This window comes from Mercenaria mercenaria, chromosome 12, assembly GCF_021730395.1.
Source record: "Mercenaria mercenaria strain notata chromosome 12, MADL_Memer_1, whole genome shotgun sequence".
In the NCBI taxonomy this organism is placed as follows: domain Eukaryota; kingdom Metazoa; phylum Mollusca; class Bivalvia; order Venerida; family Veneridae; genus Mercenaria; species Mercenaria mercenaria.
In genome coordinates, this window is record NC_069372.1 from 47,199,003 (window position 1) to 47,215,703 (window position 16,701).

The 16,701-nt window shown below is 35.1% G+C and overlaps 2 protein-coding genes across 3 annotated transcripts; one reads left to right on the plus strand and one right to left on the minus strand.

The window, feature by feature from the left end:
* The first annotated feature begins 2,564 nt into the window (after nucleotides 1-2,564).
* LOC123534197 (uncharacterized) lies at nucleotides 2,565-8,001 on the plus strand. Of its 2 annotated transcripts, none has more exons than XM_045316321.2 (2): nucleotides 2,565-2,778; nucleotides 3,358-8,001. In XM_045316321.2, exon 2 carries the CDS (start codon nucleotides 3,409-3,411, stop codon nucleotides 4,609-4,611), a length of 1,203 nt encoding a protein of 400 aa, XP_045172256.2. In that variant the 5' UTR covers nucleotides 2,565-2,778; nucleotides 3,358-3,408; the 3' UTR covers nucleotides 4,612-8,001. The 2 variants fall into 2 exon arrangements, with proteins under 2 accessions (XP_045172256.2, XP_045172255.2); XM_045316320.2 differs by having other exon boundaries at nucleotides 2,566-2,860.
* Nucleotides 8,002-8,867: 866 nt separating this feature from the next.
* On the minus strand, nucleotides 8,868-14,013 carry LOC123534480 (uncharacterized). Its single transcript, XM_045316757.2, has 2 exons — nucleotides 13,650-14,013; nucleotides 8,868-9,311 (listed from the first exon to the last, which is right to left on the minus strand). The coding sequence occupies exons 1-2, from the start codon at nucleotides 13,940-13,942 to the stop codon at nucleotides 9,044-9,046; spliced, it is 561 nt and encodes a 186-aa protein (XP_045172692.2). The 5' UTR covers nucleotides 13,943-14,013; the 3' UTR covers nucleotides 8,868-9,043.
* Nucleotides 14,014-16,701: the final 2,688 nt, after the last annotated feature.

Genomic DNA, 16,701 nt, shown 5'->3' on the forward strand with positions numbered 1-16,701 from the left:
TTTATCGTGCTGCCTCACTAGAATATCACGCCGCAGATACGTGACACTGGGCTGACCAGTCAAAGCACTATCCTCTTAATGCAAAGCGCCAAGCGAGGAAGCTACTAGTACCATTTTTACGTTTTTGGTATGACGCGACCAGGGATTGAACCCACGACCATCCGCACCTGAAGCGGGCGCTCTACCACTAGGCTACCGAGGCGGTGAAGTGTAATGTAAATTGGGTAATCTTCTGCAAGGCTTTATATTTACCGACTTCATGGTTAACAGCCTTATTCGCGAATGCCGAGTGCTTGTGTTTTAGGACATTACATTCTGTTATTATAACATTTTAGGTCATATATCTCATGTATCTGTTACTTGCGACCCATTTTTGGGGTTAGATTTAGGAATATCCACCGAAGAAAAAAGTCGTGTTTGCCTCTCGTCACCTTTATGTGAAACAATATTTATAAAGTAAATAGGTCGTAAGTATCATATACGCCCTTTCATTATTGACGTTAGTAAAAAGGGCGAATATTTCTTAAATAACCTCAGCTCGACAAATAAATTACGATTATTGCTGTCAGTACTTTAAAGTTTTGACGAAACAAAGAGTTTTGGTGAGAAATCTAAAAAGCAAACTATACAGTTTTTTTTGTGTTTTTCATCACTTACGACCTTAATTTATCTCAGGGACGTCAATATACAGGTACGACTGTACGATATACCGGTACGACTGTACGATATACTGGTACGACTGTATATAGTTTGTTATGACTGCTGTTTTTTCAAGGTTTACGACCTTACATAGAAGATCATTTTAAGGTTTACGACCTTACATAGAAGATCATTTTAAGGTTTACGACCTTACATAGAAGATCACACTGTGCTGGTAATAGGTTATTAAGTAATTGATAACGTATAATATCAATTAATTTAGGCGGTCTTCACAATAAGATAAATTACTATTGAATTAATTTATTCATTCATTAGTTGAACTGCACGTTTTTAAAACTAGATCGATCGTAAAAAATTATACAATTTAATTAGACCAAATGGTCTAATGGTTTTTCCGATGTACAAGTTCTAGTGTTTGCATACACCGTTTGTTTAAGACGAGCTTTAAACATACATAAGTGCAAAATTTAAGGGTTTACTCCACCATTAATTCAATGATAAATTGATTAATTTGAGAAAACGAAAACATGCAAATATTTAGGTAGTTAGGATTGAGGATAAAATAAATGACATTAGCGCTTCATGGTAGAAGAATTAGTCTAAAGATTTTCTCAGTGTGGATCTTCCGATTAAAGCCCTTTATCGTCAAAACAAAGACACCGACTTTTTTTGTAAGGCCAACTAAATAAAGGTTGAGAAGTCAGTACCTGACAATAAATGGTGAAGAAATGACTAAAAGAGGAGATTTAAAGACTTTTTTTAAAACAAAGGTCCTTGTGTTAATCAACTCTGTTCCACGACTTGTACAGCGTACATTTTACAAAATTAGTGAAACAGAAGAGAAAAAATCTCCGATAAATCTCGGTTGCTTGGGTACAGAATGGAATTAGACGTGATCCTGAGCCACTCCGAAGATAAAGTAAACAGATTACTGCGTAGGTAAGTACAAGTTACTGGCAATGAATAAAATAATAAGACTTTTTCATATTATACATTTTGTTTATTATTGCCATAGATGCCTAAATTCACTATACACTGGATATATAATGTATTCGTCAAAACTATTTTCGCGGTAACTGTTTGCCGGAGTACAATAGGCTAGAGTAGCAGTTAAAGTATCGGGTGAGATGTCCTCAAAAACCAATGACGTAACGTAATTTATTTCAGAAAATAACGCGCAATATCAGGGCAAATTCATTATGGAAGAGATTAAGATAAAATATCGATAAAATGTTGATAATTTAAAATCTGCTTCGAGTAAGCTTTTAACTATAATGACCGAAAAGCATCCAATTAGTGTTTTATTTCATGAAATTAGAAATAAATTTCAAAGATTTTTCATCAAGGAGCGATCCAGTTTTGAACAATAGACCAGTCAATAGCACATAACTATGGACCGGCGATTCATATAAAGATTCATGTAATATTTTAGACTTCTGACTGGCAAGTCATCCATTAAGCGTATACTGTGTCCATTCCCTCCCCCACCCCCACACACCACCTCGGCAGGATAAAAAAAATAATTGAGAAACAAATGATAAAACACAATTTGCAGAGGGTATTAGGTAATAAATAACATTGTTAAATGACCCCTTCTATAACTCGTCAGTCGATAGAAATCTTAAGGTAAACCCCACGTTTCGTTTAGCTAAAATCAAAACTTGAAAAAATGACTGAATTAAATCTATTTCATTTCTGATACTATATGCAATAAAACTCTTATTGAATGGCTTGTCGGCCAAAAGTTAAAACTATTGACCCTATAACATTCGGACCCCGGACAAAAGTTTTGCTATTGAGAGGCAAACCATTCCATACTTTATTATGGTAACTGAACCTCATTTTTTATTTGATTGACCTAATCAATAGCTTAAGACGTGGTACCAGCCTTGAAAAATAAATTTACACTTGTCTGGCCTTAATTTCCACGGTAAGCTCTTGGCTTTGCATTCATTAAAGGTCTGCTTTTTAAAGGATCTTACATGCTGTAAATAGTTAAGTACAAGTGCGCACATATCGATTCTGCTTCTACGACAAAGATGATTTTATGTGGACAATAATTACATCGTATTTGCGTGAAGCGCGTTCAATCACTCGCGTAGGTCAACCTTTTCAAAGGTAGTAAAAATATTGTATAGAACCGGTTTAATTAAATATCTGGATATATACTATTAACATTTACCAACGGAAATTAATTAAGGTATATACATTATTTGTGTCAATAGATAGTAAAAAAAAAAATACACCATGACACAAAATGTCTTGAAGTACAGTTACAAACAGTTTTAAAACTATAACGTGATAACATTTGGACATTTTATCATAACTGATTAAGGTGCATTTGCCAAAAAGATCGCTTTGTTTGACGGAAAAATAATCGTGGCATATTATTAACTGTCAAATAATTATTTATTAAATCATGATTTATAATTAATATTACAGATCTCTTTTGAAAAATTATAGATAAACTTTATAAATTTGAATCAATTTGTTATTGTCAAATATTGAATATTGCTTACTTTTCTTATTCGTCTCGGTGAGTTATGGATTTAAAATTTTGTGTCGCTTTTTACTGTGACAAAACTGTTTAGTGTTATTCACTGTAAAAGAAGAGAGAAAAGAATCGCACTGCTTGCGAATTTAACTCAAATGACTCTTTCGCACATCTAATGAAACTATTCTTTTTATTTTTGTCAGAAGAGAAGAAGAAGTTCAGGATATAAGATTCATTTGTTCATAAAGGTAAAAATGACCGCGGAGTTGCCGTCATTGGTCATTGACAGTCCCACCGAGGAGTTTCAGCAACGGAGTGCATCGCGGCTAAACGTCAAGTCAGCTTTGGAGTCACATCGAAACAAATACGACCAAGATAGTGACACAAAGGAAAGTTCTTACAAGAAATCTAAAAGAAACAGCGAAGGTCATATTCTGCAGGTGAAATTTGCAGCAGATGTGACTGTTCCCGCCAACGAAAGATTGAAAACGGAAGTATCTAGTTTGAACCCCGCTCTCAAAGTTGATCACAAGCACTACGAGCAATGGGCGCGCGTACCAGGGAAAAAAGTAGCGAACAGTAGTCTTTTACGAGGAATTCAGCAGCTTAAAGCGAAAATGATTCGTGAAGAGCGTAACGGACTTAGTTTAAGAACTAATGAGAAAGTAAAAGAATTGCGCATATTTGGGTCTCCGAATAGGGAGTTTCATATTAATCAGTTAAAAAGAAATACTTTACTAACAAGAGAGAAATCAACAGAGGATAGTGGTATCAGATTCAGACGAGAAAAAACTAGTCTTGGTATAGAAAGTTTTAGTAGTTTAAAGAATGTATTCCCAACAAGGAATGAGTTGAAGCCAAACTCACATTTGATAGATGCTGGAGTTTTCAAACAAGATAAAGATGCGTCTGTCACGAGCGAAGTAGAAACAAGATTAAGTCGTAATACAGAGCGTGATTCTGCAAAGCTGCGTCACGGAATGTCCAGAATACGTGACAGAAGCTCGCTTCCAATTTCCGTTTACCAGCCTGTCAACATCGGCGATCACGTGTTTCTTGTAAACGAGCCTATCAAAGATAGTGAATTAAGTAAATTGAACAAAACAGTTACCAAGGACCCGCGCGGAGCATCGATGCTTTTCTTGACAGATAAAACCGAAGAAAACAATTTTCTTAATAAAGCGCCTGAGTTAACATTTGAAATGATTTTAGGCGGGAAAACGGACCCTTCTGCAGAGAGTATGCAAAGGTCAAGGATGATGATAGGAGGACACGCCCTGCCCCCAAGAACTCAGAGAAGACCACAGTTTATGGTATCTAGTGCTGAATTGTATGACTTTTCTCAGTTGTCCGAGATTCGGCATTCAATGGCAGACAAACTGTTAGAACGCAGTCAAACAGACCTTTTATTTCCGAGCAGAACTTTAAGAAATGGTTATAAAATATGCAACAGTTAACATTTAATATACCGTGTATCGTCCGTTTCTCTTAAATCCCTTGATGATAACATTGGTGTATCAGTTCAGCCTTCTAAAGATTTTACAGGTGGTAAGGGGATTTAAAAAATAATTCCAAATACGTGTAGTATATAAACATATTTTAAGTTATTAATTTATCTTCAAAAACAATTTTGACTGTGTATTTTCTTTGGACACCATTGAAATTGCTATTTTAACTTAATTTGACAAGTATCTTTTTCGGGTTCTTTCTGAATTTTCAAAACCTCATAATAACGATATGTTTGTAACATTCAACGTAAGACATTTTAGGGAAATCATTTAACAGATGATACCAGTACAAAACTAACTCTGTCTTGGCCATAACGTTTAAACAGTTGAAAAATGTCTTCAGAATAAAGAAAAGAGTTTTAGTCCTAACCATGGAGATCTTAAGAAGAATGTACAACTTGTATTTGGTTCTTCCATACTTATAGAGAATTTCTCGGATGATCCGCATGTTTCGAAATTAGTAAGTCCTGTTAAATGTCATGAACTGGAACGGATACAGACGTATCTCTGGGTGGCTCAAAGACTTTACAGACCCGCTTTGTAGACAAGTAGTTAAGTTTCAAATTTTAAAGTTCACAAAATATTTTTCTGTAGACCTACATGCATTTTTGACTTTTTAACGCTAATATTAAGTTGCATTTTTTTTATCTTTTCACAATTTTCAACCATCGAAGCTTTGACAAAATCCGCGAGAATAACGTTCAAGCAGTGAACTACAGTTAACCTCTAGTTTGTGCTGAGTGATATTATCTCTAGTATTCCTAAAAGTCTATTTTTACGTTTTTATATCGTAAAGAATAGAAAGTTTTGAATGTTCTAACTTTATTGAGGTCAATATTAAATTGATTAAAAAAGTCATATTTTTAACTAGACGTGTAAATCGTTAATTATTGTTGGAAATGCATGTAAGTCAATTGGAAAATTTTGTTTTATGAATTTTAATTTGACTCGTATCTGTAAATGCAATGTGCGTTGAATTAATATCAAATTGATATAATGTATAAATACATGTACTTTTGAAGACAAGTTATGAAACATTTAGCCTTGTATTAAGGTTGAAGTAAATTACTTTTAACAAAAAATAAATCAATTTTATTGATTGTTATATATTGAGTGAAGACCCACGAACGTCGGTATGATTAATACAAGTGTCTTTCGAAAACATTTAATATGCACATGATAGCATTTGATATTTGATAACAGTCTTTCGAAGTTTTATTTACTAAATGTGTACACAGTAATATATCTTGCAATTCATTCACTCCTTTATATACTCATTTTCGCAAATAGGTTTTAGACACTTTAAAAAAGCATGGTGGCGTTATTTTGATAAAAGTTATTTTTGTTTTGACGGCGAAATTCAGATAAAAATCAAATTTTAATACCGTGACTAACGTTTTGAGACGTTTTTTTTTTTACATAATTATCTTACTGACTTAAAGTTTTTTGTCTATTTATAAAACCATCATAAAACGTGCGGAATCTCTGAAAAGATATTTCTGCTGTTATCACTCAGAAGTAGTGAAAATATTTTCTAAAATTTCAAAAGTTTTGACTTAAATCTAGCTGTATGATATTGGCTTCGAACCACGGAACAATTCCACTGAAACTTAGATTTATACGTAGCGTACGGAAGCATGGAGGGGACACTGGATTTTTTTTAAATTTTAATTTATCTTGTAGCCACGAGATATAACTAAGAAAAAAAAAACAACAAAAAAACAATTTCTTAATTCGTGAAATATATCTAACGAAAAACGAATTTTTTTTGCTAATTCGTGGTCACGATAAATAACTAAGAAAAAACAAACAAACACGAATTAGTTGTTTTTTTTTCTTAGATCTAAATTTCGTGGCCACGAATTAGCAAGAAAAAAACGTTTTTTGGTTTTTATTTTTTTTATTTTCTTAGTTATATTTCGTGGCCACGAATTAGCAAAAGTCGTTTTTTGTTGTTGTTTTTTCTTACTTATATTTCGTGGCCATGAATTTGCAAAAATCTTCTCTTTTTTTTTCTAAGTTATATTTCGTGGCCACGAATTAAGAAATTGTGTGTTTTTTTCTTAGTTATATCTCGTGGCCACGAGTTAACATTTTTTGTTTTTCGTTTTTCGTTTTTTTTTCTTAGTTATAACTCGTGACCACGAGATAAATAATTTTTTGTTGAATACAGACTTGAACACATCCCCGATTTAAAACATTTTATATATGTGATTTTTACGGTGGCATAGAGGGGACATAGGATATATTTTATTTGTCACGTGCGCACGTGTTAATTAACACGTGCGCACGTGATAACTATCACGTTCGAACGTGTTAGCTATCACGTTCGCACGTGTTAGCAAACACGTGCGCACGTGATAAATAAAATAGTTCCTATGTGAACTAGATAGCTATCACGTGCGAACGTGATAAATAAAATATTTTCTATACGAACGTAATAGGTATCACGTGCGAACGTGTTAGCTACCACGTGCGAACGTGATAGTTATCACGTGCGCACGTGTTAATTAACACGTTCGCACGTATTAGCTAACACGTGCGCACGTGATAAATAAAATATATCATATGTCCCCTCTATGCCACCGTAGATTTTTCTTTAACTTTCTTTCTGCAAACTTCACAACAGGTCCATTTTGTTGAACCATGATTTCAAGTCTGTTAGATTGTTTTCGTAAATATCTTTGTATTCAGTCAACAAGTATCGGGTTGGTTATTATTACTTATCATATTTTCATACAAAAAGTTCTTTCAGGTGGTAAAGTATAATAGGGTTACTATATCAGTAGCTAGATCTGGGATGCTATCCCGCCCGGATAGCTCAGTAGGTAGAGCGTTGGTCTACGTAGGTAGAGCGTTGGTCTACGGATCTCGGGGTCGCGAGTTCGATTCTCAGGCGGGGCGTTTGTTCTCCGTGACTATTTGATAAACGAAATTGTGTCTGAAATCATTAGTCCTCCACCTCTTCATGTGGGGAAGTTGGCAGTTACTTGCGGAGAACAGGTTTGTACTGGTACAGAATTCAGGAACACTGGTTTAGATTAACTGCCCGCCATTACATGACTGAAATACTGTTGAAAAACGGCGTTAAACCCAAAATAAACAAACAAAGATCTGGGATGCTGTATTCGGCTCGAGTGGATTTTTGCCAGATCGGATCTCACGAGGCACGCAAACGCCGAGTGTGAGCCGACCTTGCAAAATCCACAAGAGCCGAATACAAAATCCCAGATCTAGCTACTGTTATAATGACCCTTTTAATATATATATCTACCTTTTTGTTTGTTGTTTTGTTATTGAACGAAATATTCAATGTGTATGGATATTAAAATGGAACTAAGTAAAGTTTTTATGTGCGCTGTTTATAGAACTTCTCAGGTCATGCACATTAATGAAAGTAGTCTTGCAGCATACAATACAGAAAGGTACAATACGGAAGGTACAATACGGAATTTAAGAGGTACAGTAAGGATTTTTTCTGCGTGTTCATGTTTAATTGTGAAGTACAGGCCGATTTTTTTAAAAGATTTATATAAAGGTATATAATAAAAGTCGATATTTACACCAAAGGGACGTAACAACGACAGATATGACTTAAGAGTTTTGAATAAAAAGTTCCCTTTAATCTGGTCTGATATAAAACCCAATCGAGAGAAGTTGAAGAAAATCTTAAGATCTATAATATCATGATGAAATTTTTATTTCCTGTCGGATGGATTAGAAATTATGGGGCCATTGAATTATTTTCTCCTAATACTACAAAACAATCAAAGTTTCATGATATTTTAATTAGCATAGAGTAACATAAAAGATTTTGTAAAGTGATCAACTGACTTTTACAGTGGGACAAAAACATTTTGGTCTTCAAACTGACATAAAGAAAAATAATTTAAAATAAAAAACTTTTTTCCTCAAAGATCTCGCAAAATAAAGTCGTATTTAATGAAAGTCCTGTTACGGATTAGGTGGATCTACTGACAGTTTATGTGTTAACCCTACTCTGCTAAATTTCTATAATGAACTTGTCCATCTTCCAATTTGGACAGTACCATTAATTGCCAAAAGGGGTGCTTACCAAAAAGATACTGGCTGTATAGCGAACAGTGCAGATCATGATCTACACTGGTCGCAAAGGCAGCATCAATCGTGTCCAGCATGGTAATGGTTAACTAAAGAAAAGGAACAACAACAACAACAACAACAACAACAACAACAAAAGCAATTTAATATCGCGATGTTCATCTTTAGAAAATTAAAAAATAATCAGAAAATTTACATCCGACGTTGTTGTGAAAGATATCTCGTAACGTAACAATGCACACTTTAAAAATGTATTTCGATATAGAAAATCTATGTGTTTTTTTTTATTGCAACATAATTGCTAAAGGTCAAACATTTCCAGTTTTTGAAAATTTACTTTAGAATTTTCATTATGGAATGATCGGACTTTTGAGTTTGGTGGGCGAAGTCTGTTTTGAACTTCTTCCATTCTTTCTTCCATCTTTTTCATCTTTGCTTCGTTTTTCTCCCTTATTTCTTCTTTCTTTTCTTTTCTACTGATCACAAGCAGGCGTTTTTCTTCTGCCAGTCTTGCTTTCCGACATTTTTCTTGCAAATTTTGTTCAACAATTTCTTCGACAAGAATTTCCCTATAGATTAACAAACATTGACAAATAACCTAGTATGAATGTGTTTTCATATTGATTTTTTTAACGAATTAGATAAAATAAGATGCCAGGCTATCATCAACAGGATGGTGAAAGATACAAATGTAATATTTTTATCACATGTTCTCTTCTCTTGCTGAAATATCGAAATTTTACCTAAATTTCTTTCTATCATAGACAAAGTTTATTCGACTTAAGGTATCCGATCCACAAATAGGTAACATTTCGATGCCGGACATGGTGACCCCATGTTTTCTGGTATCTATCTATCTATCTATCTGTCTATCTATCTATCTACTGCATCACGCCTCTTTTCGAGTATTACGTGCAGCTGCGCGCCTGTACAAATAATTTAAAAGTAGACTGGACAGGAGAATAAAAGTAATACACAATGTGCATGAAATACAGTTGATAGTGTTTAAAAACAAGAAGGATTTACAGATAAAAGCAGGTTAAAAACAGGTCTATCATGTTAAGCATTGTGTGCAAGTTTGGTCACACCCTGCTTAAGGAGGTACCGTGTTACCAGGGAAAATTCGAATTAGTTTAACCGCAGCAATTTTTTGTATTTCGTGTAATTTAATGTTTTGACTGCTATAATCTCTATTTCTTTTATCTCTGGCCCTTAAAGTACAATTTTTATACAGGTTTGAATAACATGACCCTCTAAAGGTATTTTATATAGAAAGTAGAAGGAAAATACGTATATTTAACACTTTTCAGTGCATTTTGGTTTCATTGTTATCCGTAGAAGTCTGCATAATTAATATTTTTTCTAGTATGCGCGTTAGCTTTCTAATATAAGCTTGAATATATATGTCGCGGGGCTCGTGTTTCCATGGTAACGCATTTTCTCTCATTTTCAAACAACTACGTATGAAAACGGGTTTTTCGACGGCTTCAGTGTCATTCTGTTAATGCGCAACATGGAATACTTGGGTAATATTATTAGCAAAATACCAAGCACTTTACATGGTACCCTATTTTTCTTAAAGTTTAAAGTAACCATGGCAACGGAGATGGTTTAAAATAGCTTATATGTTGCTTTTTATCATAATTTCTTATAAAAAATATTAAATAAGATAATCTTTCTTGTAAATGTAGCTTTAAAACATTTTAATTCTAACATAAGTAATATTTTCGTGTTATTTACATTTATTTAAACAAATTTCACAGCTTAAGATACTTACAGCAGCACCCCTCGTCTGACATTTTTATGGAAAAATCGTTCTGCATGCTGCTATTGTTATTATGGATATTGTTGAAATGAAAACAAAATGCCGAAGCTGTGTTCCTTAAATAGATCAGTATCAACGCTTTTGAATTTTACATTTAGATATATAGGTCACGGGCTTCGTTTCCATGGTGACATCATTTTAATTCAAGAAACCACAATTTTCTAGTGAAATTTGGACAATTTTAGAGCTTAGTTTTAATATATAAGTAAGAAATTATGAACGGAAACTGAAAAATAGGCATTACAAATCAAACTGCCCTGTTTTTATTTGAAAATAGCCGTATTAAGTAACCTTTCACCCAGCTATATTCCCAATAACATTGGTTACCATCATCCATTTTCTTACATTCCGCGTAACATTTCAATATAACTATATAAAAGAAGCAAAATACTGATTATTATTCAGAGTGAAAGACACATAAAAATATTCCAGTAAATGATGGCTGTTTAAAAAATAGTTCAAATAAAGAAAATGCACAGAATTACGTACTTTCAAAATAAAAGCTATTTATTTTGCGCGGTAACTGACACGTAACGTCATGACGTCAGTGACGTCATTTTAAAGCAACAATGTTTTGAAGCGTTTCTGCGGCAATTTATTAATTATTTCTGCATTATCAAACCATTAAGCATCAGATCGGAGACAGGTTCATATTTTTTTTCTAAAGAATGGTTATACAAACACATTCTGTTTGTCGTAAACGTCGTCGTAAATCGTCACATTAGCTTCCGGTTGGACATGCGCACATACAAATATGAAGGTAACCTACCTCCTTAAACTGGTTCAGGGTGGGGGCTTGCACAAGTTGTTCTGGAAGGGAATTCCAAAGCACTATGGTGGCTGGAAGAAAAGAGTACTTATAGTAATTACTGGGAGTAAGGATCTGGGTATAGGAGTGGGGATGCATATGTCTTGTTAGGCGGGATGGGGGGGGGGGGGGGGGGGGGGGGTGGGGGGCTGACATAAGGAGGAAGTGGTACAGCAACCAAACCATTCACTATTTTGTAGAACATGAGACGTGAAACTGATCTCCTATTTTCAATGGTACGCCATCCCAGCTGATTTATCACGTTTGTGACACTGCTGTTAGGGGAGTAGTTATGATTAACCCATCGCGCTGCTCTCCGCTGAATCATTTCGATCTGGTGAATGTTATGTTGGGTATATGGGCTCCAGACGCCGCTAGCATATTCCAGCTGTGGCCTGACCTGAGCTTTATAGGCTGATTCCCGAACTTTTGGGTTTTTGCATGGGATATTTCGCTTAATGAAGTTAAGTGTTCGGGTAGCTTTGGACGGGACTAAATTGATGTGTTTATTCTAGTTAAGATCTGAGGATATAGTGACCCCAAGATACTTTGCGTCAGGAACTGATTCCAAGTCTTGGCCATGGAGTATATACTTTGATCTGAAAGGGTCTTTTGACCTTGTTATGATCATAACTGTGCATTTTGAGGGATTAAACTCCATGCCCCACTTACTTTCCCATGACTGTATACCCTATTCAAGTCTTGCTGGAGGATGTTTTCTTGGGCAGAACTATTTACAGTTAAATAGACAGCAGTGTCATCGGCGAATAATCGGACCTGTGAAATCAGATTTTCAGGCAGGTCATTAATGTATAGTAAGAATAGAAGAGGGCCTAGGACGGAGCCCTGTGGGACTCCGGACGTTACTGGAACTTCAATGTCTGATGCTTCACCATTCACAAGGACGGATTGGCGCCTGCAAATCAAGAAAGACTTGACCCATAGCACCATGGTGATGAAGTTTGCACAGAAGTTTCAGATGGTTAACCTTGCCGAATGCTTCAGAGGATTAAGTCCGTCTGGTGGCCTTGAATTAAGTTTCGAGACAGATCTTCTACAAGTTCTAGTAACTGGGCTTCGCATGACCTTTTCTCTCTGAACCCATGCTGTAGGTCATAGAGGATATTGTTAACCTGGAAATGCTTGGTAATATTAGAGGCTATAATGTGTTCCAATAACTTACAAAGAATACAAGTAAGAGAAATAGGCCGGTAATTTGCAGGATTGCTTTTGTCGCCCTTCTTAAATAGAGGAGTGACATTGGCCTTTGGCATTATGGGATATTTTGGCTGGTAGTCAGTTGGTATAGAGAGTAGAGACTGCACTTTCATTTTACAGAGTTGGCCTAATTTGAGAGGTGACATAGCGGTGAATACAGATTGAAATTGACGAATGTGGATGGCCTTTTTTGTCGTCAGTATGAATTTGACCTTTTTCTAGAAGAGGAGAAATGCCTTGGGAATTTGAAAGAGTTGTGTCTGCTGAACAAGAATAAGTAGATCTAAATAAGATGACCATAAATAATATGCACTAATCATTATAGTCATATTTTTAACTGCGAAATGATAAATCTTACTCATTACTCATTATGAACTGTATTTCTGTTGAAGTTGTAAAAGAATAAACTTCTGTACAGTAAAATGTATTTGTCATATAGGCCAAATTTATATTTTGTTTTTTAGTAGACAAATACACTTTCAAACGATACCAAAAATATATGAGCTTACCAGGCATCAATATTTGATATATTTTAATAGTACTGTTAAACAGAACTTGCTGATTTGTGGATCGGATACCTTAGAATGGCGTCAATGTCAATGTCAAACACTATATGTTATAGTAACACTAAAGTCTTTAGTCTATATTTCAGTCGATGCGATGTCAACACGCTGTTTTCAAATTTTCTCTAGCACGGCGTCACTTAAGCAAAAAATGAAGTAGAATCTACTTGGTTACAGTATTGTAGGATTTAGTTTGGAGGCCAGCATGTTTTTGTATAGTTTGGGACACTTCCAGTTTAGCGGTCCCCGGTCGGAAATACGTCATGACGTCACGTTACTTTGGGGGCTGCCGCCCCCACACCCCTGCTTTTTCCATTAGTGCTACTGGCCCTATAGATCTATGTAGAATCTATACATTAGTTTATCTCGCAACGTGGGTCTGCTTATTTCACCGCGAACGTGCATTAATAAGGGCAGATATTTAAATGCTTAAGTCAGATGGAAAATTGAGAGAATATGCTATATTTTCTATCTATAGATCTATTTCAGTTACCTTTCTTTTGATCTGAGTGAGTCAGACAATGCAGCTTTCATATGCTTTTCACTAGACAGTTTTGGTTTATCTTCAAATCCACGTCGTTTATTGTCGCCACTCAAACCATTTTCATTTAATGGTGCATAGAAAGCCAGCCCGCTTTTTCCAAAATGTGGAGAAATACAGCCATCATGAAATTGTTGGGTCTCTTCTTCCTTCAGATCTTGTAGCCGCTTGAAACATGGCTGTCCCTTCTCAACTCTTTTCCTTTTGTTGGACAAGTATGACAGTTTGCTTTGTCCGCTACCCATTTGAAAGACTTACGCCACTTTCACCCTTATTTTTATAGATGGTCTGTAACAATATCGTGTACGCTAAATGACGTCACTTTTCAAATAAGACCTAATGAATGACGTCACGAATGCAAAATGAAACGTTCTTGAATTCTAACGTCCGAAGTCATATTGAAAAATCGTAAAAATATAAATATCTATGCCTAATAACACATTTTTTTTTTCAAATTCACATATATGATAGAAAAATTTGTGCTGAAAACAATGAACAAATAAAAACAATGGGTCACCAGGCTTGTTTTTATGAAAAAATGTTTTGAACATACCCACTGTTGCTGAAATTCCTAGCGTATTTCTTAACATTTTCATAATTTTCTGCTTTTTTATAGATACCAACAAAAACATGAATCAAGACAGCTCAGTAGGGTTTATTCTTTTTATAGATTTTAGTATGGGTCTCTACTCAATTTTTTAATAAATGTAGGCCTAATATAGGATTAAACTAGTTAAAATATATTAAGGTGTATCGCTGCAAATCAAGACATGACATTATTATTTTGAAATTCTTTTAAAAAAAAGTATTTTAATGACTTTTATTTTGCATAATATAGCGGTCTGTTATGAACTGTTGTATTGCAGTCAGGCAATCTCGTTATGAAACAGGTGCTTGTTTTTGCAACGTGTCTTGTTTAAAGTATTCATCTTGTTAAGTCTTGATACCTTAAGTTATGGGAAGAGTTGCAAAACATTACTCTTAAATACATTGACATTTTTTTTTAATTACAACATACTATACATAACTGGACTTGATCACTATCAGTTGTCAACCTTTCAGTTTATTTTCATCTCAAAAGATAGTGAAATGAAAAAAAGGAAGAAGGTCTGATAGTTTGCAAGTATAGGCCTACCACTAGGACACGGGCGTGACCATATAATCCACTGAAGCTTGAGTCGGGTACAATTACTGAATAGTTTTACCTGATACCAAGTTAATATGAACCAAGTCACTGTTCAGCCTCGTGGGCGTATTTGGAGGGAGACGGTCTCGGGACTCCAACCCCCTTATTCCGGCGAACTTATACTTCACGGCTATTAAACCCTAGCGCCACCCCCAAAAAGTGGTGATAAGAAAAGGAGCTGTCGGCACTTCCGTGGTGCAGCTATCACCGGTTTCGAATTGTAATAATAATCATTTTGTTTTATATTTTAATTGATAGAGCTTAAGTCGGAAATGGGAGAATGTAGTGCCGTGTAAGAACGTTTTTACTACAGATCTACTGTATTTAAAAAGTGGCATTATGCGCATCTTACGGCACATAGTGTGTTTTTGGTGAATGTTTTATAAAAGTAATTTTCGGATGCTGCATTTAAATGTGTTAAATTAAGGATAATGCCGCATAAGTATTTGAAGTTGATGCTTTAGAAATAAAGAAATCGGACTAATAAAATAATAGTTCTTTTCTTCAATCTTCTACGCAACGCAGTGATCTCCCTTGCCTATAGGTAGATATTTCTGAAGTTGAAGGGAAGCAACTCCTGTGTGCAGTTTGACCTACTGCCCCAGTCAAAATAAAAAACGTCATAATTGGAAACTTATTATTTCGGACTGGTAACAGGAAGAGTTTGGTATATTGAGTTAAAAGCTATAATATCCTCCACTCTTTTTATACACACATCTATTTCAGCTGGATTTTTATACTTTAACACTAACATTAGGCTTTCCTTATCAACCTTTTTTTGGTGATGGTGCTATGGTTTAGTAGCCGTTGACTTTTTGATATCCTAATATTGATATTTCATTCATTTTTAGCTTGACTACTCAAAGAATAGGTAGAGCTGCTCCACTATTCATAGAATAGGTAGAGCTATTGGACTCACCCATGCGTCTGCATCGGCTTCTGCGTCTGCGTCCGCGTCCCGATTTGGTTATGTTTTTTATGTAAGCTGGTACCTCAGTAACCACTTGTGGCAATGGATTGAAACTTCACACACTTATTTACTTTGATAAACTGACTTACATTGCTCATGTTCCATAACTCTATTTTGCTTTTTTTTACACTTATGCCCATTTTTCGACTTAGAAATTTTTGGTTACGGTTTTATATGTAAGCTGGTATCTCAGTACCCACTAATGGGAATGGATTGAAACTTTACACACTTGTTCACTGTGACCATATGACCAGCACTGCACATGTTTCATAACTCTACTTTGCATTCTTACAAAATTATGCCCCTTTTTTGGCCTAGCTGTTTTGGTTAAGATTTTGTATGTAAGCTGATATCTCAGTACCTACTAATGGGAAAGGATTCACGAAACTTCACACACTTGTCCATTGTCATGAGCTGATATGCATTTGTACAGGTTCCATAACCCTGTTTTGCAATTTTACAAAATTATGCCCCTTTTTCGACTTATCATATTAATTCAATTTACAAGTCTGTTGAACAGTCGAGCGTTGCTGTCCTCCGACAGCTCTTGTTAGAAGAAATTGTTGGCATGTATTTATAAAGGGTAAAGCGGAGGGGCCAAACAACAGTCAGATATAAAAGCTAACAGAGTATTTCTTTTTATTAATTACTGCTTTAAAAGATAACGTTGTCGAGAATTCAAGTAAATCAAACGTCAAATATTGGTCAGTCACTGCATGGTCTAGACTGCCATACATTTCCGAGAGCGCATGCACTAGGATCCCTGTAAATCTCCACCTTGCTAAATCCTGTTTCATGCCTCTGAATGTCCCTTTATGCAAAAAGCTAGTTAGGGTCCTTATTTCTTT

Coding starts and splice junctions, on each gene's coding strand:
- LOC123534197 (XM_045316321.2), top strand. CDS start 3,409: ATGACCGCGGAGTTGCCGTCATTGGTCATTGACAGTCCCACCGAGGAG.
- LOC123534480 (XM_045316757.2), bottom strand. CDS start 13,942: ATGGGTAGCGGACAAAGCAAACTGTCATACTTGTCCAACAAAAGGAAA. Junction 9,312..13,649: donor TCACTCAGATCAAAAGAAAG/GTAACTGAAATA, acceptor GTTAATCTATAG/GGAAATTCTTGTCGAAGAAA.